This window comes from Oratosquilla oratoria, chromosome 25 (assembly GCF_046742065.1).
Source record: "Oratosquilla oratoria isolate Oo_2021 chromosome 25, ASM4674206v1, whole genome shotgun sequence".
NCBI classification, from domain to species: Eukaryota; Metazoa; Arthropoda; class Malacostraca; order Stomatopoda; family Squillidae; genus Oratosquilla; species Oratosquilla oratoria.
The window spans coordinates 11707567-11731566 of record NC_134801.1 but is presented as its reverse complement, the minus strand read 5'-3'; the positions used below and the strand labels follow the sequence as shown (position 1 = coordinate 11731566).

General features: G+C 40.5%; 1 protein-coding gene across 3 annotated transcripts in view; it reads left to right on the top strand.

Moving 5' to 3' along the window:
• The window catches only part of LOC143038817 (dipeptidase 1-like), a 959386-nt gene that overhangs the window by 708555 nt on the left and 226831 nt on the right, over positions 1 to 24000 (top strand). For all 3 annotated transcript variants that reach the window (XM_076208382.1, XM_076208381.1, XM_076208383.1), the window contains one exon: positions 15440 to 15590. In XM_076208382.1, the coding sequence (XP_076064497.1) occupies positions 15440 to 15590 (151 nt within the window). The remainder of the gene's footprint in view (positions 1 to 15439; positions 15591 to 24000) is intronic.

Here is a 24000-nt window from a genome sequence, read left to right as displayed (position 1 = left end):
AATGTGGGTAAGAGCAAGGTGATGAGAGTACGAGGGTAGAAGACCACAACCACAAATAATGTTACAAAACCCCATACAATGTAACTAACACATATGTAATGTATGTTATTATCACAGACACATTTCCTATGTGACAGCCTACACCAAACCTTCTTACCTAATCTCAACTCCCTTTATAACGAGGAGACTATGTTCACCATGGAGAGGAGCTAAGGGAGACACTCTCCCTAGACTCACAATGGAGATTATATTCCCAAGCTGTAATCCCAGATCATCTTTGATATCAAACCTAGAAAACCGAAGAAGGTTTATCTGACCCCGCTAAGCCCATCATTGTGTAGCACCAACCTGTTACATATTGCCAGCAGAGGTGGTACAAGAGTACACACTTCCATCCGAAGAGACCGCTCGCACTGCCAGAGTAGCCAACCTGCTACATACCTAAATACTCACAATCAACGTGTATTCTAATAAAGAAGTACCCTCATGCATGAGAAGGTACAGTCATGACTGAAACTACATGACATGGCAGTGCGTGTAGCCACGGCTAATACGGGGCACAGCGGTCGGTGAACAATTGTTGGTAGTTAAGTATGTACTGTAGGTCTTGGAATCGTAACTAATGAATCACTAATTGTTTAGGCCTATTTATTTTGATATCATGATTACAAAAGATATGGAATACCCATGGTATGTAATGAGTAAAAGTATAATGAATAACCCATATCATGGAATGTAATGGCTCAAGTGTATATGATGGTCGCTCCTAGGTGAATGAGTTCACGAGTTGCTAGTACTTATACATACTATGTTAGGTATAGGAATCCTACGTGTTACATTTTTTTATGGAGTTACTGCCAACTATTATTTTTGTTGGCGATAAAATATGAGTACACGATTGATTAAAAATGGATGACCTTATCGATAAATACAGTATCACAACCTATTATCAATGCGAAAAGTAAAACTAACGTGGAAAGAACTGAACAAGGTCCATCGAAACCATAAGTAAATATTACGAGTTCCAAACCCATGACAGTCATTTTGAGCCTCCTTTGGTGTACTTTACTATAAGAACCAATTATCAAGGAAATGACGGTAAGAAGGATTTGCTCAGACATTATTCCCATAGCCAGTAAACATTAAGTAACATTTATCAATTTATCATCATTATTTTATTGTTTTATATATATATATATATATATATATATATATATATGTATAGGGAGTTGCTGAATGTGAAGGAGGATAGGGAAGGAAAGATAGCTGCAGTGGGAAGTGCGAAGAAAATGAGTGATGAGTGAGGAGAATGGAGGAAAAATAAGGAAGGATGAGGTGAAGGCAGTTGTTAAGATGATGAGAGCTGGTAAGGCACCTGGTCTAGATGGATGCCATGCAGAATGTCTGAAAAAGGGAGGTACAGTGATGGTGGACTGGTTGGTGAGGTTATTTAATGTTTGCTGGAGAGAGGGTAGAATGCCGGAGGACTGGAGGAGTGCCTGTATAGTTCCTCTTTACAAGGGAAAAGGGGACAAGTGTGAATGTAGTAGTTTCAGAGGGATTAGCTTGTTGAGTGTAGTTGGGAAGGCTTATGGGAGGATCTTGATTGAGAGGATTAGGAGAGGAACAGAAGGAGTAATTGGTGAGGAACAGTGTGGATTTAGGACAGGTAGAGGTTGTGTAGATCAGATCTTTGTGATAAGACAGATATGTGAGAAAGCTATAGGAAAGGGGAAGGATGTTTTTTGGGCTTTTATGGATCTGGAAAAGGCTTATGATAGGGTAGACAGGAAGGCACTGTGGGAGGTTATGAAGATATACGGGATAGGAGGGAAGCTTCTGGGAGCTGTCAAGAGTTTTTATGAGAGTAGTAGAGCTTGTGTCAGGATTAGAAATGGAGAGAGTGAGTGGTTCGAGGTAAAGGTGGGACTTCGTCAAGCATGCGTTATGTCGCCCTGGCTGTTCAACTTATACATGGATGGGATGGTGCGAGAGGTAGATGCAAGGGTAGTGGGCAAGGGATTGGAGATGGTTAAAGAAAATGGAGAAAAGTGGGAGGTGAGCCAGCTGTTGTTTGCGGACGATACTGCGCTTGTGGCAGGATCAGAGGAGGGATTGAGGAAGTTGGTGGCAGAGTTTGGGAGAGTATGTGATAGAAGAAAGCTAAAGATAAATGTGGATAAAAGTAAGGTGATGAGATGTACAAGGGGTGAAAGTGGCAGTAGACTGGAAGTGAGCATTAAGGGAGAGCGACTGGCGGAAGTGGATAGTTTTAGATACTTGGGTGCAAATGTGGCAGGGAAAGGTGGAGTGAAAGTGGAGATAGAATGTAGATTGAGAGAAGCGAGTAAATGCCTTGGTGGATTAAAGAGTGTAATGAGGAATAGACATTTGGGAATGGATGCGAAGAGGAGACTGTATGAAGGACTGATTGTGCCAACAGCACTGTATGGGGGCAGAAACATGGAACCTAAGAGAAGAAGAGAGAAGGAGTTTGAATGTATTTGAGATGAGGTGTCTGAGAAGTATGATGGGGGTTACTAGGCTAGATAGAGTGAGAAATGAGGAGGTGAGGAGGAGAACAGGGGTGGAAAAGGAGCTGGGAGATAGGGTTGATGAAAGAATATTAGGATGGTCTGGACACATGGAAAGAATGAGTGAAGAAAGACTAGTAAAAGAGGTATGGAAGGCAGATGTGGAGGGAGTGAACATGAGGGGACGTCCTAGGATGAGGTGGATGGATGGGGTGAAGGGGGCTTTGGGGAAGAGGGGAATGTCTGTTGAGGAAGGACGGGAGAGGACAGAAGACAGGGGTGAATGGAAAATGGTTGTATATGGATGATGTTGTGATAGCATGAGGTGGAATGGGCGGGTGGATGGGGGGTGAGGTAGTATGTGTGAGCAAAATTTGACGCAGCCCGAAGGGATTTCTCCCCGTCCTCTCATTTTATGCAATGGGGGGACGGAGAGGGGGGGTCGCCGATTTAATGAAGCGGCCTTGCTGTGGATGTGCTGTGTCTTGCGACACTACTTCTGACCCAGGGCAGTGGACAAGGTGCAGGGATGACCCGTCATTCAGGAGGTGCTAAGATAAGAGGGAGGGTGGAGGGATGTGGAGTGTATTCAGGGATGGAATGGGTGGGAATGATTTTATGCCTTTTTCTTTTTGGCTACCCCCCTTGTAAGGGGGAAGAAGCCTTGGTATATGTATGTATGTATGTATGTATATGCATGTATGTATGTATGTATGTATGTATGTATGTATGTATGTATGTATGTATGTATGTATGTATGTATGTATGTATGTATGTATGTATGTATATATTGTTCATGAATGACTTCGTTTAACGTCACACACACACGCTATCAGGAGGCTAGGATGGTACCCCTAACAGAGGATTTTGTAGCGTACAATTTAATGAACCATGCCCATAGTTCAACTCGCCGGTGGTAGGATTCAAACTACCATCACCTTGCAAGTACCGAGGTGAGATTATGACTGGGGTGGGGCTATGGTAGTGTGCAGTTTTGGCGTGAAGGAGTAGGTGGTTAAAACACACATTACTGTGTCTATTTTATTTGTTCTTAAAGTGCTTTGGCTCGTGCGACCTCGTTTTCTGTGGTCCAATAGGAAGAGTGTGACCATGTTTAGCTTCTTACTGTCTTGGAGAGTAGTGACACACCTCTAACCCCGGTGACATTATACTTGGGTAGCTTAGGTAGCTTGGCGTAGGGTCTCGGCCAATCATCCCTCCAGAGAAGCATTCACATGACTTAGCCGATCAGCTTCTGAGCGGACCTTATGGCTACCGCGCAGCTTAGGTGAAGCTTATGGCTGCTGTGCAGGTTGGGTGTACTACACAAGTAAGAGGAAGATGGAGGAGAATTAAGGAGAGATGAGGTGAATGCAGTTGTTAAAATGATGAGAGTAGGTAAGGCACCTGGGTTGGATGGGTGTCGTGTAGAGTGTCAAAAGAGGGAGATTGAGTAATGGTGGACTGGCTTGTGAGCTTGTTTACTGTTTGTTTAAAAGAAGGTAGAGTGCTGGAGACTGGAGGAGTGCCTGTATAGTTCCACTTTACAAGGGAAAATGGGACAAGTGTGATTAAAGTAGTTTTAGAGGGATCCCTTTGTTGAGTGTAGTTGGGAAGTCTTAATGGAGGGTTTTGGTTGAGAGGATTAGAAGAGGAACTGAGGGAGTGATTGGTGATTAACAATATGGGCTCAAGAAAGGTAGGGGTTGCGTAGATCAGATTTTTGTGGTAAGACAGATATATGATAAAGCTTCAGGAAAAGGTACGGATGCTTTTTGGGCCTTTATGGATTTGGAAAAGGTATATGACAGGGTAGACATGAAGGCACTGTGGGAGGTATTGCAGATATATGGGATAGGAGGAAAGCTGTTAAGAGCAGTCAAGAATTTTTACGAGAGTAGTAGTGACTGTGTTAGAATTGGAAATTGAGAGAGTGGGTGGTTTGAGTTAAAGGTGGGACTTCGCCAAGGAGTGATTAAGTCGCCTTAGCTGTTCAATTTATACATGAATAGGGTGGTGCAACAGGTAAGTGCAAGGGTAATGGGTCGGGGATCAGAGGAGGGATTAACGAGTTTGGGAAAGTATGCAAAAGAAAAAGTTGAAGATAAATGCGAGTAAAAGTAAGGTGATGAGATGAACAAAGGGAGAGGATTGCAGCAAAGTGGAAGTGAGTTTTAAGGAAGAGAGACTGGAGGAAGTGAATATCTTTAAATTCTTGGTTGGAAATGTGGCAGGAAAGGTAAAAGTGGAGATGGATGTAGAATATAGATTGAGAGAAGCAAGTAGATGCCTTGTGGGATTAAAATGTGTAATGAGAAATAAATATTTGAGAATGGATCCCAAGTGGAGATTGTATGAATGAGTGATTGTGGCGACAACACTGTAATATGTACAACAAAAACATGGAACATATGGGAGGAAGAGAGGACGAGTTTGAATGTGTTCGAGATGAAATGCATGAGAAGTATGATAGGGGTTACTAGGCTGGATAGAGTGAGAAACGAGGAGGTAAAGAGGAGAGTAGTGATGGAGAGGGAGTTGTAAGATGGGGTTGATGAAAGACTATTGGATGGTTTGGACACATGGAAAGAATGAGTGAAGAGAGATTAGGAAAAGAGGTGTGAAAGTTAGAGGTGGAAGGAGTGAACATGAGAGGGTGACCAAGGATGAGATGGATGGATGGGGTAAGAAAGGTATTAGGAAAGAGGGGAATGTTTGTTGAGGAAGTAAAGAAAGGAGAAGTTAGAAGATAAGAATGAGTGGAGAATGGTTGTATATGGATGATGCTGTGATGCATGGAAGAGAGTGGGTAGGGGACGGGGGATTAGGGAGTTAGTACGAATGATATTTTGATGCAGCTCAAACGGATTTCTCCCCGTCTCCTCTTTTTCTGTATAAGGTGACGATGGGGGGGGGGTCGCCGATTAAATGAAGCAGCCTTGGTGTGGATATGCTGCGTTCTGCTACATTTCTTCTGACTCAGGGTAATTGGCTACATAAGGGGGATGACCCGTTATCCAGGAGGAGGCAAGATAAGAGAGAGGGAGGGATGGTGAACGGGAGTGGAGTATGGGTTGGAGTAGATATAATTCTTTGACTTTGGCTACTTCACCTATATGGGGGAAAAGCCATTGGTATATGTATGTATGTATGTATGTATGTATGTATGTATGTATGTATGTATGTATGTATGTATGTATGTATGTATGTATATAGTATGTATGTATGTATGTATGTATGTATGTATGTATGTATGTATGCATGCATGCATTTATGTATGTATGTATGTATGCATGTATGTATGTATGTATGTATGTATGTATGTATGTATGTATGTATGTATGTGTGTATGTATGTGTATGTATGTATGTATGTATGTATGTATGTATGTATGTATGTATGTATGTATGTATGTGTGTATGTATGTATGTATGTATGTATGTATGTATGTATGTATGTATGTATGTATGTATGTATGTATGTATGTATGTATATATGTATGTATGTATGTACTGTATGTATGCAGCGTGTTAAGTGTAGGGCTACACAACCCCGAAAATATATATAGTTTTTAGAGAAAACTGAGTACGAGAAAACTTGGAAGTTCTAGTGAGTCCGGACCTTAAATGCAGGAAACAGTGCATTAGCGCCAGGTATAAAACTAACAGAGTATTAGATTTCGTTGCTTGGACGGTCACGAATAAAAGTGGAGAGGTAATTATCAAACTGTATCTAACGTTAGTTAGACCCATCCTTGACAATGCGGTACGGTTTTGGTCTCCGTCTTATAGAATGAACATCAGTTCACTAGAATCAGTACAGAGGAGAATTACCAAAATGATACATGGGCTCAGAAATTTACCTTACGAAGAGAGGCTTAGGCACCACTTGCACTCTCTGGAAAGACGTAGAGTGCAGAGCGATCTAATAGAGGTGTTCAAGTGATGCAAACAAGGTCATCATATTAAAGCAACAGCGCAGGACTCACAGTAGTGGATTTAAATTGGACAAACTTAGATTTAAGAAGGAAATAGGTAAGAATTGGTTTACTAATAGGGTGGTCAACGAATTGGATAGACTTAGTAAACATGTAGTGAGCGGTGAAACTATCGGTTGTTTTAAGAAACGGTTAGACAGCTTTACGGGTGGAGATGACAGGTGGTAATGGACATGGAACTGCCTAGTGTAGGCTATATGGTCTCTTGCAGTCTCCTTCATTCTTACATTCTTATGTTGTATTAAGGAGGGCAGAAACGAGAAATCTAAATTTGTTTGAGATAAAGGATTACAAAGGATTACAAAGGCAGAGCATACCGACAGGAGACCTTTTGGTCCATATCTAGGTCGGATGCGAAAAAAATCATAATAATAATAATAAATGAATAAATAAAAACTATAATAACAAATAAAATACAAATAAAATACATAAATAAATGCATAGGTGTAGTTAAATAATAAACAAACTGGTAAATAGAAAATAATAATAATTTGAAAAATAACTAATAATAAATGAGAATCAAACAGACAAATGATAACAAAACAAAAACAAATAATAAAAAATAAATGATAATCATTACAGCATCTTGCTTAGGTGTTTATCTAAATGATTCTTAAAGCTTCGAACTGAACTACATTGCACTGCCTCTGCAGGAAGTTTATTCCATTAATCAACTACACGGTTGGCGAAGTTGTTTCTACCCACTTCCAAATTGAATCTATTTCCGGACAGTTTGAGTCCATTGTTTCTTGTTTTATTTTCATTCAGTGTGAAAACTTTGTCTCTGTTGATGTTGTCAATTCCCTTTAGAATTTTAAAGACCTGTATCAAGTCACATCTGAGTCTACATTTTTTTAGTGAAAACAGATTCATATGTTTTAGTCGATTTTCGAATGATTTATTTTTTATATTTGGAATCAGTTTTGTGGCTCGCCGTTGTACTTTTTCCAACCTGTCAATGTCTTTAATGAGATTCGGTGACCATACGGAAACAGCATATTCCAAATGTGGACGAACTAATGATTTATATAGCTTGTTAATGAGTGAACAAGGGTTCAAGGAGGGAGTCATAAAGTGTGCAAGGATGGTGTGTGGAACAAGAAGGACAGAGGGAAATAGAAGAAAGGGTAGTGAATGGTGGGATGAGGAAACAAAAAAGGTTGTAGAAGAGAAGAAGCGAGCTTTCACAGATTGGTTACAAAATAGGACGAGGGAGTCATATGAGAGGTACAAAGAAAAGAAAAGAGAAGTAAAGCAAAAGGTAAAGGTTGCAAAGAGGAGAGCAGATGTGAAATGGGGTAAGAGTTTGAAAGAAACTTTTGAAAGTAATAAAAAGATGTTTTGGAAAGAAATTAAGAGAGGAAGAGGAGGCGAATCAAGTAGAGAAGAAAGAGTAAAAGGTGCAGATGGAGAGATGATAATGGAAGAGAAGGCAGTAAGGGGAAGATGGGCAGAATATTTTAAGGAGTTGCTTAATGTGAAGGAGGATAGGGAAGAAAAGATAGCTGCAGTGGGAAGTGCGAAGAAAATGAGAGTGATGAATGAGGAGAATGGAGGAGAAATAAGAAAGGATGAAGTGAAGGCAGTTGTTAAGATGATGAAAGCAGGTAAGGCACCTGGTCTGGATGGATGCCATGCGGAATGTCTGAAAAAGGGAGGTACAGTGATGGTGGACTGGTTGGTGAGGTTATTTAATGTTTGCTGGAGAGAGGGTAGAGTGCCGGAGGACTGGAGGAGTGCCTGTATAGTTCCTCTTTACAAGGGAAAAGGGGACAAGTGTGAATGTAGTAGTTTCAGAGGGATTAGCTTGTTGAGTGTAGTTGGGAAGGCTTATGGGAGGATCTTGGTTGAGAGGATTAGGAGAGAAACAGAAGGAGTAATTGGTGAGGAACAGTGTGGATTTAGGACAGGTAGAGGTTGTGTAGATCAGATCTTTGTGGTAAGACAGATATGTGAGAAAGCTATAGGAAAGGGGAAGGATGTTTTTTGGGCTTTTATGGATCTGGAAAAGGCTTATGATAGGGTAGACAGAAAGGCACTGTGGGAGGTTATGAAGATATACGGGATAGGAGGAAAGCTTCTGGGAGCTGTCAAGAGTTTTTATGAGAATAGTAGAGCTTGTGTCAGGATTGGAAATGGAGAGAGTGAGTGGTTCGAGGTAAAGGTGGGACTTCGTCAAGGATGCGTTATGTCGCCCTGGCTGTTCAACTTATACATGGATGGGGTGGTGCGAGAGGTAGATGCAAGGGTAGTGGGCAAGGGATTGGAGATGGTTAAAGAAAATGGAGAAAAGTGGGAGGTGAGCCAGCTGTTGTTTGCGGACGATACTGCGCTTGTGGCAGGATCAGAGGAGGGATTGAGGAAGTTGGTGGCAGAGTTTGGGAGAGTATGTGATAGAAGAAAGCTAAAGATAAATGTGGATAAAAGTAAGGTGATGAGATGTACAAGGGGTGAAAGTGGCAGTAATCTGGAAGTGAGCATTAAGGGAGAGCGACTGGCGGAAGTGGATAGTTTTAGATACTTGGGTGCAAATGTGGCAGGGAAAGGTGGAGTGAAAGAGGAGGTAGAATGTAGATTGAGAGAAGCGAGTAAATGCCTTGGTGGATTAAAGAGTGTAATGAGGAATAGGCATTTGGGAATGGATGCGAAGAGGAGACTGTATGAAGGAGTGATTGTGCCAACAGCACTGTATGGGGCAGAAACATGGAACATAAGAGAAGAAGAGAGAAGGAGTTTCAATGTGTTTGAGATGAGGTGTCTGAGAAGTATGATGGGGGTTACTAGGCTAGATAGAGTGAGAAATGAGGAGGTGAGGAGGAGAACGGGGGTGGAAAGGGAGTTGGGAGATAGGGTTGATGAAAGAATATTAGGATGGTTTGGACACATGGAAAGAATGAGTGAAGAAAGACTAGTAAAAGAGGTATGGAAGGCAGATGTGGAGGGAGTGAACATGAGGGGACGTCCTAGGATGAGGTGGATGGATGGGGTGAAGGGGGCTTTGGGGAAGAGGGGAATGTCTGTTGAGGAAGGACGGGAGAGGACAGAAGACAAGGGTGAATGGAGAGTGGTTGTATATGGATGATGTTGTGATAGCATGAGGTGGAATGGGCGGGTGGATGGGGGGTGAGGTAGTATGTGTGAGCAAAATTTGACGCAGCCCGAAGGGATTTCTCCCCGTCCTCTCATTTTATGCAATGGGGGGACGGAGAGGGGGGGTCGCCGATTTAATGAAGCGGCCTTGCTGTGGATGTGCTGTGTCTTGCGACACTGCTTCTGACCCAGGGCAGTGGACAAGGTGCAGGGATGACCCGTCATTCAGGAGGTGCTAAGATAAGAGGGAGGGTGGAGGGGTGTGGAGTGTATTCAGGGATGGAATGGGTGGGAATGATTTTATGCCTTTTTCTTTTTGGCTACCCCCTTGTAAGGGGGAAAAAGCCTTGGTATATGTATGTATGTATGTATGTTAATGAGTGATGGACTTTTGAAGTCAAAAGATCGCGCAATCAGTCCTAGAATCTTATTTACTTTCTCTGAGGCTGAAATACACTGTTTGGATGATTTGAGATCGTTACTGATAATTACGCCGAGATCTTTTTCACTATTCACTTTTGTTAATGAATTTCCAAATAACTTGTAATCGTACTTACTGTTATTTTTACCTATGTGCATTACTTGCATTTACTTGTGTTGAATTTCATTAGCCACTTTTCAGACCATTGCTGTAATTTATCTAAATCTTCTTGAATATTTGATTAGTTTAAGTGATCATTTGCCACTCCGCACAGTTTTGTATCATCAGCAAATTTGGAAACAGTAGATTTTAGTCCATGGTCTATATGATTTATATACTATGAACAGAAGTGGCCCAAGAACGGAACCCTGAGGAACTCCACTTGTAAGATTTTTCGATCTAGAAGTTTTTACATTTAACACAACTCTCTGTTTTCGATCATTCAACCAATTACTAGTCCAACTTAATAGGCTACCACTTATTCCGTGTGAAGCTAATTTAGTAAGTAGTCTTTCGTGTGGGACGGTATCAAAAGCTTTTGCAAAGTCTAGATATATTAAATCTATATTGTTTCTTTTGTCATAATTCGAGATAACTGTGTTGTAGAATTCGAGTAAGTTAGTCACGCAAGAACGTTTCCGTCTGAAACCATGCTGGCTATCATTTATCAAACGATTACTTTCTAAATGATGTTCGATAGCATCTCTGATGATAGTTTCCATTATTTTTCCTACGATTGAAGTCAAACTTATAGGCCTGTAGTTATTTGGTTTCTTTTTGTCACCTTTTTTGAATATGGGAGTAACGTTAGCTAGCTTCCATTCTCTTGGGCCATCTCCGGATAGGATGGATTTCTTGAAAATAATTTCTAATGGAACAACAATCTCCTTTTTCATTTCCTTTAAGATTCTTGGATGCCAACCGTCAGGCCCTGGTGTTTTATTAACTTTGAGTTTCTCTACATACCTTTTATTTTATGTCATTTTATTTTGTTTATTTATTTATTTATTTATTTATCTATTTTTTTTTTTTTTTTCAAGAAGTATGACTGGGGTTACAAGGATGCATACAGTGAGAAATGGGGAAGTGAGAAGGTGAGCGGGGCTAGAATAAGAGCTGGTAGATAGGGATTACGAAGGAATAGTGAGAAAGTATGGGCACATGAAAAGAATAAGTGAGGGAAAACTAGCAAAAAGAATGTGGAAGACAGAAGTGGGTGGATTGAACTTGAGATGAAGACGAGAACGTGGTGGATGGATGGGGTGAATAGTTGTGAATGGAAGATAAATTGACGCAGTCCGAAGGGATTTTTCCTTGTCTTCTCTATTTAAACACCTAAGGACGAGGAGGGAGAGTCGCCATGTAAATAAAGTGGAGGGGATAAATCAGCTTAGGCTAGCGGTCTCTACTATGGATATGCGTTGTTTTGTTGTATTGCTTCTGACTCGGGCAGTGGGTGAGGCCAGGGATGGCCCTTCATCCATAAAGAGCCATGCTAGAGAGAAAACAAATTCTGTTGGATAGGTATGGGATAGGTGGAAATTGGGTGCATGCCTTAGCTGGTCAACCCCCATATAAGGGAGAAAAAGACTGTTAGCATATTAATAGATAGATAGATAATCGTTTGTTTATATATCATTTTGCATTTTTCTTGTCTATCTGTATATCTATCTATTTACAGTATATACCGAGAGCTTTCTCTATTATAAGGAAGGTAGCCAAGTCAGGGGCACGTATCTTTTCCCGCTCATTTCACTCCCTTCCACTACCCCCCCCCCACCTCAGCTCCCCATGAACGACGGGTTGTCTCTGCATCCGCCAACTGCCCTGGAACAAATGCAATGCAGCAAGACACAGTACATCCACACCAAGGCCGCTTCACTTAATCAAAATATCATTCACACATAAGGACCACTCCTTACCATACTTCTTAGACATTTCACTTCAAACACATTTAAAAATGTTCTCTCTAACTCCCTTAAATTCTGTCTCTGCTCCATACAATGCCGTCAGTACAACCACCATTTCATGCAGTCTCCTTTTTGCATCCATTCTCAGTTACCTATTTCTCATAACAGTTTTTAATCCCCCAATGCATTTATTTGCTTTTCTCAATCTACAATTTACCTCCACCTCCACTCTCTTTCCTACCCCATGTGACCGCAAGTAAAGCTATCCACTTCCTCCAGCCTCTCTCCTTTTAGACTCACTTCAAACTCATTCCCACCCTATACCCTTGTAGATCTCACCACCTTACTTTTACCCACATTTACCTTCAACTTTCTCCTATCGCATACCTTCCCAATGTGTAAGGTAAAGGCGAGGGTAATGGGTAGGGGACTGGAAAGGGTTTAAGAAAATGGAGAGAAGTGGGAGGTGAGCAAGGTGTTTGCTGACGACCCTGCCTTCGTGGCAGGATCAGAGGAAGGATTAAGGGAGTTTTTTATACGTGAAATTATTTGTACACACCAGGTTTTATATATATATATATATATATATATATATATATATATATATAATATATATACATGTTTAAATATATATATATATATGTATATTTATATTTATGTATATATATATTTATATATATATATATATATATATATATATATATATTCATTGTATATATGGGCAGGAGATTTTCTCTCAAGCATGTATGGTTAAACTTAATGGCAAGATTATTATTGCAGAGTTTTTTATCTGCCTTTTCTCTTTCTCTGAGAATCTTTTTCCCTTCCACGGGAAGTTGTCTTATAATGTCACCATATGACATTATTTTGTCAGTTACTTTGGGCATGGCTTTACCAAAGTGAGAAACTGGCCAGAACGCGTTTTCACACTGAAGCACTAAGTAGTGTGAAAACGCGTTCTGGCCAGTTTCTCACTTTGGTAAAGCCATGCCCAAAGTAACTGACAAAATAATGTCATATGGTGACATTATAAGACAACTTCCCGTGGAAGGGAAAAAGATTCTCAGAGAAAGAGAAAAGGCAGATAAAAAACTCTGCAATAATAATCTTGCCATTAAGTTTAACCATATATATATATGTGTGTGTGTGTGTGTGTGTGTGTGTGTGTGTGTGTGTGTGTGTGTGTGTGTGTGTGTGTGTGTGTGTGTGTGTGTGTGTGTGTGTGTGTGTGTGTGTGTGTGTGTGTGTGTGTGTGTGTGTGTGTGTGTGTGTGTGTGTGTGTGTGTGTGCGTGTGTGTGTGTGTGTGTGCATGTATGTGTGTACACACACACACGTACACATATATATATGTTAGATATGGCCAAATAAATTCAGCAGTGTTTCAACACGTTAATAAATTTAATCACCGGATGGACTGGGAGAAATCTGATCTCATTTATAAATCAGGGTGTGGGTTCAGAAGGAAAATGGTGGAATCAACATTAATTGATTATCTGCCCACGATGAATATTTTCAAGGGTCAATGGACCCCAAACATCATTTCAGGACTATTCATCACCAAAAATATTGTCAACAAGCTTCCTCACCCTCCCCCTGACCCGACCTCGTGTCAGCCTCAGGTCAACTAGGGTTGGGGCAGTGATGTTCTTTATTTTCTCATGTTCCCTTTCTTTTGTAAGAGGTTGCTACTTAAGATAGCCTCCTCCCTGCCACTTTGTACTACTGAAGAGGATTGCAGGTAGCAATCGAAATATATAGTTCCGCTTACGCAACTTTTTCTTTCGTCCGACTGTGGTGTTAGTTGTGATATATATATATATATATACATACATATATATATGTATATAAATATATATATATATACATACATATATATATATGTATAGATATATACATATATATATATACAGGTAGTCGTCGACTTACGACCGAGTTCGGTTCCGACAGACAGGTCGTAAGTCGATCTGGACGCAAGTCGGTCTATATATACAGTATATATTACCCTTTATATAATATATATATATATATATTGTATATTTAGCATACTGAAATAATCTTAGCATCTTTGAACTATGTTGTATAGTATTTTTAACCTTTTTATAATTTCATCTGATTTTCTTTGGGAAACGTAGCCTAGGCCTAAGCATATTGAATAAAATCCTATCATCTTTGACCTATGATATTTAATACTGTATTTGTTAACCTTTGTATTATTTTACCATCAGACTTTCTTTAGGAAACGTATGCATACTGAATAAAATCTTATCATCTTTGAGCTACGTTGTTTAATATTCATTAACTTTTTATCATTTTCGTTAGGAAACGTAGCCTAGGCCTACGCATACTAAATAAAGTCCTGTCATCTTTGACCTACAAATCCTTTTTTGTTGGTTACATTAAAATCATTGTAAAACAAAATTAGGAAAAAAATATTTCGAAACACATTCTTTTCGTTTACGTACTGTACCGAAAATATTGTTATCGACAACAGACTAGGCATAAACAAAGTTTACTGTTACATTTTATTAATCGCAAAACATAAAAATACAAAATGCTGTGCCGAACATTTTGTCATCGACAACAGACTAGGCATAAAAAAATACTGTTACATTTCATTAATTGCAAAACATAAAAATACAAAATTAGGATTTTTATTTTATTTTAACAAAACACATTCTTTTCGTTTAAGTACTGTACCGAACATATTGTTATCGACAACAAACTAGCCTAGGCATAAAAAGTTTGTTATATTTTATTAATTGCAAAACATACAAAAATACAAAATGCAATGCAAAATTAGGAAACATTTTACTTCAAACAAACAAAATGAAAGAATACTTAGCTGGCTGGGATGCTGACGCTGCCGGCAGCCTGCGAAAACTATCGTACTCGCGTCTCGCATCGTGCGGAGTAATGTACTGCACTGCCAGGCATAACATTGCAATTCTATTACTCTATTAAATGTTAGATATTATTGCACCATCTCGTGGTCGTAAAGTCGATCAGTCGTAAGTCACATAGGTCGTAAGTCGACGACTACCTTTTTTATATATATAAATATATATATGTATATGTATATATATTATATATATATGTATATATATATACATATATATATACATTTTGGGTCCCTATGATCAAACCATATTCGACTAGAACTTTTCAGCTTATATAATAAATTAACCTGTCTAGGAAAAACTACGATATTATTACAACTATATTCTGTTCTCTACCTGCTCGATCTTACTTTCTGTTGGATGCTGTTGTTGTCATAACAAACCTTTCATTATAGGTCTATCCTCAAGTCGAAATAGAATAAATGTCTAAATTCGCAATTCCAGCATATTTATTAATGTTTATCTTATCCTACAGAATGCAGACAACATCCTCCTGCTGAATAAAATTGCCCAATGGTAGCAACTATAAGAAACATTAATTATTTATCGCATCTAAAAGATTAACGTGTGTATATTTCCCCAAACACAGAACTTGAAGCAGCGTTCAGGGACGGTCGAATCGCCAGTCTAATTGGAATTGAAGGTGGCCATGCCCTCCAAAACTCGCTGGGTACTCTTCGGGCTATGCATCAACTTGGGGTGCGATATCTCACTCTTACCCACACATGCAGTACACCATGGTGAGTAGTTTCATCGCCATGGCGCAAACGAATTACGCAATACTTCAGCTTGTAGGAATTTTATACGCTGTCGTGATGTTGTTTTATCTTGTCTAGAGTTTGTTTTATTTGCACTTTGTACATGCACTATATGAATAATTGAAACAGTTGACATCGCTTCCTACCCATGTAGCAATCATCGACGTGGGTTTACTAAATTACCCAAGTCGGTGAGTAGCTTCATACTGCGTGAAAAAAAGAGGACGGGTTAGAAGAGGGAGGTGGACAGCGGAAGAACGATGGAATATGAACCACGGAGTACATTTTTTTTTTCGTATGTAGGAGTACTCTGTTTTCTGTGTTTACCTCCCCACACTGCCACTCTCTCTCACTCTCTATCTCTCTCTCTCTCTCTCTCTCTCTCTCTCTCTCTCTCTCTCTCTCTCTCTTTAACACACACACACACACACACACACACACACACACACACACACACACACACACAACCGATGGCGCAGTGGTCACATTTCCCGGCCGCCATTACGAGGGTTTGGGTTTGAATCCCGCCCAGAATCGCTACGAATCGTTATTCCAACTCTCGTGGGCTGAAAGCTGGGGGGGTGTTTGCGTGTAAAATCACAGCATTACCGATAGATCGGTCATATACGAGCTCTGAGCTCTCTTCCGGGAAGGAAATACCTGTCGATCACGAGTCCAACACGTGATCTAAGACAATGTTGAATCACACACACATACAATATATATATATATATATATATATATATATATATGTATATATATGTATATATATATATATATATATATATCACGTGAAAGCCACAGTTGAAGCAATAATATATATACATATATGTATATATATGTATATATGTATATACATATGTATATATATATATACATATATACAGTGCTCGACAAGGATGTACGAACGGTTAGTGAGAATGAGAGATGAGGAGTGTTGAGGACTGTTTTTGTTGAAATGCACAATTCTATATAAAAAATTAGCATATGGTTGCATTATTTGACCTATTTTCTTTAAAATGTGTGATTTCCATGTAATTTGATCAAAGAGAAGTTACGTTTTTATCCTCTACAAAATTACCACATACCGTCCGACTCACTAATTGCCGACCTCAACCAAACAATGACGGTTTTTGCTCAAATGCACAATTTTATATAAAAAATTAGCATATGGTTGCATTATTTGACGTATTTTCTTTAAAATTTGTGATTTCCATGTAATTTGATCAAAGAAAAGTTACGGTTTTATCCTCTGGAAAATTACCGACAACAGCTATGAATACCGTCCGGTTTTTGCTGAAATGCACAATTTTATATAAAAAATTAGCATATGGTTGCATTACTTGACCTATTTTCTTAAAAATGTGTGATTTTCATGCAATTTGATCAAAGAGAAGTTACATTGTTATCCTCTGCAATATTGCCGACCGACTCGCTCATAGTCGACCAAACTCGAACAAGAACGGTTTTTGCTGATATGCACGATTTTATATAAAAAATTAGCGTATGGTTGCATTATTTGACCTATTTTTCTTAAATGTCTGATTTCCAATGAAATTTCATCAAAGAGAAGTTACGTTTTTTATCCTCTTCAAAATTACCGACAACAGCTATGAATACCGTCCGACTAATTCATAGCCAACCAAACTCGAACAAGGACGATTTTTGCTGAAATACACGATTTTATATAAAAAATAGCATATGATTGCATTATTTGACCTATTTTCTTTAAAATGTGTGATTTTCATGTAATTTGATAAAAAAGAAATTACGTTTTTATCCTCTGCAAACTTACCGATCACATCTACGAATATCGTCCGACTCATTAATAGCCGACCAAACTCGAACAAGAACGGTTTTTGCTGAAATGCACGATTGTATGTAAAAAATTAGCATATGGTTGCATTATCTGACCTATTTTCTTTAAAATGTGTGACTTCCATGTAATTTCATTTGAGAGAAGTTACGTTTTTATCCTCTGCAAAATTGCCGACCACAACTATGAATACCGTCCGACGGTTTTTGCTGAAAAACACGATTGGTCAAATTACATGAAAATCACACATTTTAAAGAAAATAGTCGAAATATCTTGAACCCAATGTCGTGAACCCAATGTATTGTTGGATGGTATCTCAACATATGAGTTGTGGTAGTACGTGGTCGTAGTTGAGCGGTGTTCGGAGCTTTGAATAAAAGCAGCGGAGCACGTGTAGCTCTGTCTCTCTCTGTGGTCTTTCTCTTCTTTATTTGGTGACAGGAGGTGCTTATATACATGGCTCGTGGTTAGGTTGCCGACGAGATAATATTTATTTACAAGATGCAGTTTTAGCAAATATTAGAGATCAGGATAGGTTTTAACTACCTTATACATTGCATATACATATTTACAAATGACATACAGTTGTCCGAGGTTGGACAGGATAGACATATCCCGTAGGAAAGGGATTTAAATATAATGTGTATCAATGCTTGGCTTGGTGGCAATCCTTTAGGGTTGGTGAGCCGTCCAACTGCGCGTGAGGTGTCTGCCTGGACAATAGCGACCTGACCCGTAGTGACCAGGTGCGCGAAGATGTCAGGTCGAGTACCAGGCTACTCTCTGACTGCACCGAAATGCATCGGTGTAGTGCCGATAGTATAAGCAGAGGTGGTAGATGAATGTCTAGGAGATTTTGGTGGTAGATTACGTCTTCTAGGGAGGTCTAGATGCTACAGTTGCTCGGCATACGCTACCAGTGTCCGTCCTCGCGACACCATGAGCTTGAGATCCACATAGGCTTGGTTGCACGAACTGTTAAGGAGATAGCAGAAGGAGGGGTGTGCCTAGGTGAAGGGGTTGACCTTCCCTGAGTGGCAAATGTGATCTGCACAGCTAGAAGGGAGATACTTGGTTATGGCATGATAAGATGAACATGAATGATAAATATTGGTTTTGGAAATAGATGCTTGGATTTGTTGGGGCTAAAGAAACTTATACAATTTCTATTTCTTGAGGCTATAGCGTGGTGTCGGGATCGGTGGAGTGGTAAACGTGTTTGTGTCTAGAGTTCTCGGTCGTGTGTGTTGGTTGTAGTATGGGCGGGGATGGAATGTCATCCATGTCGAGACCTCTAGGAACTAGTTTGATATGATCTAAATGTAGGATAGCCTCTGTGAGTTCGCGTAAGTGGAGAGCTTTGATCTTATTGTGCGGAAGTATGTCGGTGACCCGAAATGGACCATGGAATTTGGGTGCAAGTTTTGATGTGGGTTGGTGGTTGGTGTGGTATATTATGTCACCTACAGAAACATTGCAATCTCTGGAGTGAGCGTTCTTCAACCTAAGCATATCTGCTTTTGAGAGAGTCAGTGACTCATGTATTCTCTTGAAAAGAGTGTTGAAATTATTGAGAGTTACCTTGACAAAATCATTGAAATCATACACAGGGGGGGTTTCTGAAGTGAGTAGGTCGTATGGCATTTTCTTATCAGATCCAAACAAAACAAAATGGGGGTGATTCTGAGATTGATCTATTGATTGCGCTGTTGATGCAGGCTTGTATCATGGGTATGTGTTCGTCCCAAGATGCGTGTATGTCTGTGGCAAGGTGTCTGAGAATATTGAGTATCTTCCGATTTTGACGTTCAACGAGTCCATTTGAGCTGGGGTGGTATGGTGTGGTGTTACACTTTGTAATGTTGAACTGTTGGCAGATATTTGTGAGGATGTCGTTATTAAATTCCGTGCCGTTGTCTGAGATTAGTGTGTTCGGTGTGGTGTATGGGCAGATGACGTTATTGATTATTGTCTGAGCTACACTTTTTGCTGTCTTGTCCGCTAAAGGAGAGAGGATGCAGAACCGAGAGAAATGATCGATGCATACGAAAAGGTACTGGTTTCCATTGAGAGTGATTGGAAGTTTGAGTAAGTCAATGGCAATGGTTTCAAAGGGTTTGGAAGGTGTTGGGTAATTGTGTATTGGTACTTGACCGCTAATGTGACCTTTATGAGTTATGCATGAGTGGCATGCGTCTATGTATGTGTGTATGTCTTTACGCATGGTGGGCCAAAAGTACTTTAACCTAGCTTGCGAGAGGCACTTGTCCTTCCCGCAATGTCCTGCTAATGGAGAATCATGTAGTATTTTGAGAACTTCTGGAACAAGACTTGTGGGAACTACTAATTGTGTAACCATGCGGTTTGGTTCGCATTTGTCCTGTGCGTTGGCTAGCTCGTTCGCTTCGCTGGGTAGGACTCACAGCGAAGGTTCGAGTTGATGGGCTTGCTGGCGTTGGGTAGGTTGCACAACGTTCCTGCTCCGGGATCTTGTGCTTGCTGATTTCAGATATGTTGAATCCCGCACAGTTTACCAGATATTTTGAATCCCGCGTTGTTTCCAGATAAGTTCATATCTCACCGCTGCTGCCAGATATGTTGGATGGTATCTCAACATATGAGTTGTGGTAGTACGTGGTCGTAGTTGAGCGGTGTTCGGATCTTTGAATAAAAGCAGCGGAGCACGTGTAGCTCTGTCTCTCTCTGTGGTCTTTCTCTTCTTTATTTGGTGACAGGAGGTGCTTATATACATGGCTCGTGGTTAGGTTGCCGACGAGATAATATTTATTTACAAGATGCAGTTTTAGCAAATATTAGAGATCAGGATAGGTTTTAACTACCTTATACATTGCATATACATATTTACAAATGACATACAGTTGTCCGAGGTTGGACAGGATAGACATATCCCGTAGGAAAGGGATTTAAATATAATGTGTATCAATGCTTGGCTTGGTGGCAATCCTTTAGGGTTGGTGAGCCGTCCAACTGCGCGTGAGGTGTCTGCCTGGACAATAGCGACCTGACCCGTAGTGACCAGGTGTGCGAAGATGTCAGGTCGAGTACCAGGCTACTCTGACTGCACCGAAATGCATCGGTGTCGTGCCGATAGTATAAGCAGAGGTGGTAGATGAATGTCTAGGAGATTTTGGTGGTAGATTACGTCTTCTAGGAGGTCTAGATGCTACAGTATGAAGAATACGGGGTGCGCAGTCCTCAGTAGTACAGCAATATTCATATATGACATTGGTTCTCGATAATATGCCGCCATTGCCAGACAGATTGTTTTTCACAACAAGGGAACAGGTACGGGGGTTGTCATAGAATATAATAACTTTTAAGTTATCATAATCACCTTACATAGAAATTGTAAGCCAATAGGTGATTATGATAACTTAAAAGTTATCATATTCTATAACAACCCCCGTACCTGTTCCCTTGTTGTGAAAAACAATCTGTCTGGCAATGGCGGCATATTACCGAGAACCAATGTCATATATGAATATCGCTGTACTACTGGGGACTTCGCACCCCGTAATTCTTCATACATTGGGTTCACGACATGCCAACTGAGTAGACGGTTGTCCCTACATTTACAACAAGGAGCAATTAAACAACACCACCTCCAATACCACCAGGCTTTAATCGGTAGGAAGACAACCGTGGATAACACTAGGATAGCTGCACACTGCCAAAATTAAGGAATTAAAAATGTTTGAAGCCATCCACATTAGGGAGAGAGCTCCAATTATTAATATTCAATGTAATATGATTTCTGCCATCCCGCTATCTAATTCTTCCACGAGATTTGGAGCCCAACAACAGCAACACCCACCTCCTTCCTCTCCCCCTCCCCCTCCTACACCTCACCAACCCCCACATGACCAGCGCGGTGCCCCAGCGTTGTCTGTACACCATTGTCAATTGTGAATCATGTAGCTTTGAAAATTGTGACTTTTCTCTCGTAACTATTCTGAAGATGACTCCCTGAAGTCAAAACGTCAATTAAATATGGAAGACTATGGAAGGCTTGTATTTGCCCACCCTCCTGAAATGAGACCTACTGTGAGGAAAATTGAAAATCTCAGTAAGAAGATTAACCAGTGCCAAAATGCTGTCGTGTTTAACTCCGTGTGTATTAGTGAGGATCTGCGCCCTAAATATATATATATATATATATATATATATATATATATATATATGTATATACCACGTTTCACCCGAGTGCCCTCGGCAGAAGGGTCGTGGTGACGTGACGGTACGATCTTCGCCTTCTACGAAGCAACCCGCTCAGGCGAGGGTTCGAATCCTAGTAGGAGAGTTTATTTCCAAATGTCAAAATGACACAAACACTTGTCGGAAGACTAGCCTGCATAAAGGATTTGATGAAATACAGTACATACCACGTTTCACCCGAGTGCCCTCGGCAGAAGGGTCGTGGTGACGTGACGGTACGATCTTTGCCTTCTACGAAGCAAGCCACTCAGGCGAGGGCTCGAATCCTAGTAGGAGAGTTTATTTCCAAATGTCAAAATGACACAAACACTTGTCGGAAGACTAGCCTGCATAAAGGATTTGATGAAATACAGTACATACCACGTTTCACCCGAGTGCCCTCGGCAGAAAGGTCGTGGTGACGTGACGGTACGATCTTCGCCTTCTACGAAGCAAGCCGCTCAGGCGAGGGTTAGAATCCCAGTAGGAGAGTTTATTTCCATATACATGTATATATATATATATATATATATATATATATATATATATATATATATATATATATATATACATATCCCAAAGGCTTTCTTCCCCCTTACACGGGGGGGGGGGTAGCATAAAATAAAAAGGCATAGAAATCACTCCCATCCATTTCATTCTCTACATACTCCACTCCCCTCTATCCTCTTCCCTCCCTCTTATCTTGGCACCTCCTGGATGACGGGTAATCCCTGAATCTTGTCCACTGCCCTGGGTCAGAAGCAGTGTCGTAAGACACAGCACATCCACAGCAAGGCCGCTTCATTAATTCGGCGACCCCACCTCCCTGTCCCCTCATGTAGAAAAGGAGAAGACGGAGAGAAATCCCTTCGGGCTGCGTCAATTTATTTCTCATACATATCCCCCCCCCCATTCCACCACCCAATCCCCCTCATGCTTCACAGCATCAGCCATACACAACCCTTCTCCATTAACCCCTATCCTCAGCCCTCTCCTGTCCTTCCTCAACAGACATTCCCCTATTTACCAATACCCCTTTTACCCCATCCAACCCTCTCATCCTAGGTCGCCCCTCATGTTCACTCCTTCCACCTCTGCCTTCCACAACTCTGATGCTAATCTTCCTTCACTTATTCTTTCAATGTGTCCAAACCATCTCAATACTCTTTCATCAGCCCTATCTCACAACTCCCTTTCCACCCCTGTTCTCTTCCTCACCTCCTCATTTCTCACTCTATCTAGCCTAGTAACCCCCATCATACTTCTCAGGTACTTCATCTCAAACACATTCAGACTCCTTCTCTCTTCCTCTCTTTTGTTCCATGTTTCTGCCCCGTACAGTGCTGTTGGCACAATCACTACTTCATACAATCTCCTCTTAGCATCCATTCCCATTGTTTTTTTCATCCCCTAAGGCATTTACTTGCTTCTCTTAATCTACATTCTACCTCCACCACCACTCCTCCCTTTCCTGCCACATTCGCACCCAAGTATATAAAACTTCCTCCAGTCTCTCTCCCTTAATAATCGCTTCCTGTCTGTTGCTAATTTCTCCCCTTGTGCGTCTCATCATCTTACATTTATACACATTTATGTTCAACTTCTTTCTTCCATATACCTTCCCAAACTCTCTCACTAACTTCCTCAGTCCCTCTTCTGATCCTGCTACAAACGTAGTGTCGTCAGCAAACATCAACTGGTTTATCTCCCACTTTTCTCCATTTTCTTTAACCATCTCTATTTCCTCTCGCACCACTCCATCCAACTATAAATTGAACAGCCAGGGTGACATAACGCATCCCTGACGAAGTCCCTGCTTTACCTCGAACCACTCACTCTCTCCATTTCTAATCCTATCACATGCTCTACTACTCTCGTAAAAATTACTTGACTATTCTTAACAGCTTTCCTCCTATCCCATATATCTGCAATAGTTCCCACAGTGCCTTCCTGTCTACCCTATCATAAGCCTTTTCCAGATCCATAAAAACCCAAAAGACATCCTTACCTTTTCCTATAGCTTTCTCACATATCTGTCTTACTACAAAAATTTGATCTACACAACCCCTACCTGTCCTAAACCCACACTGTTCCTCACCAATTACTCCCTCTTTTCCTCTCCTAATCCTCTCAATCAAGACCCTCCTATAAGCCTTCCCAACTTCACTTAACAAGCTGATTCCTCTAAAAATACTACACTCATACTTGTCCCCCTTTCCCTTGTAATCCTCCAGCCCTCCGAAATCTATCCTCTCTTAAACAAACATTAAATAAACATTAAATAACCTCACCAACCAGTCCACCATCAGTATACCTTCTTTTTTTCAGACACTCTGCATGGTATCCATCCAGCCCTGGTG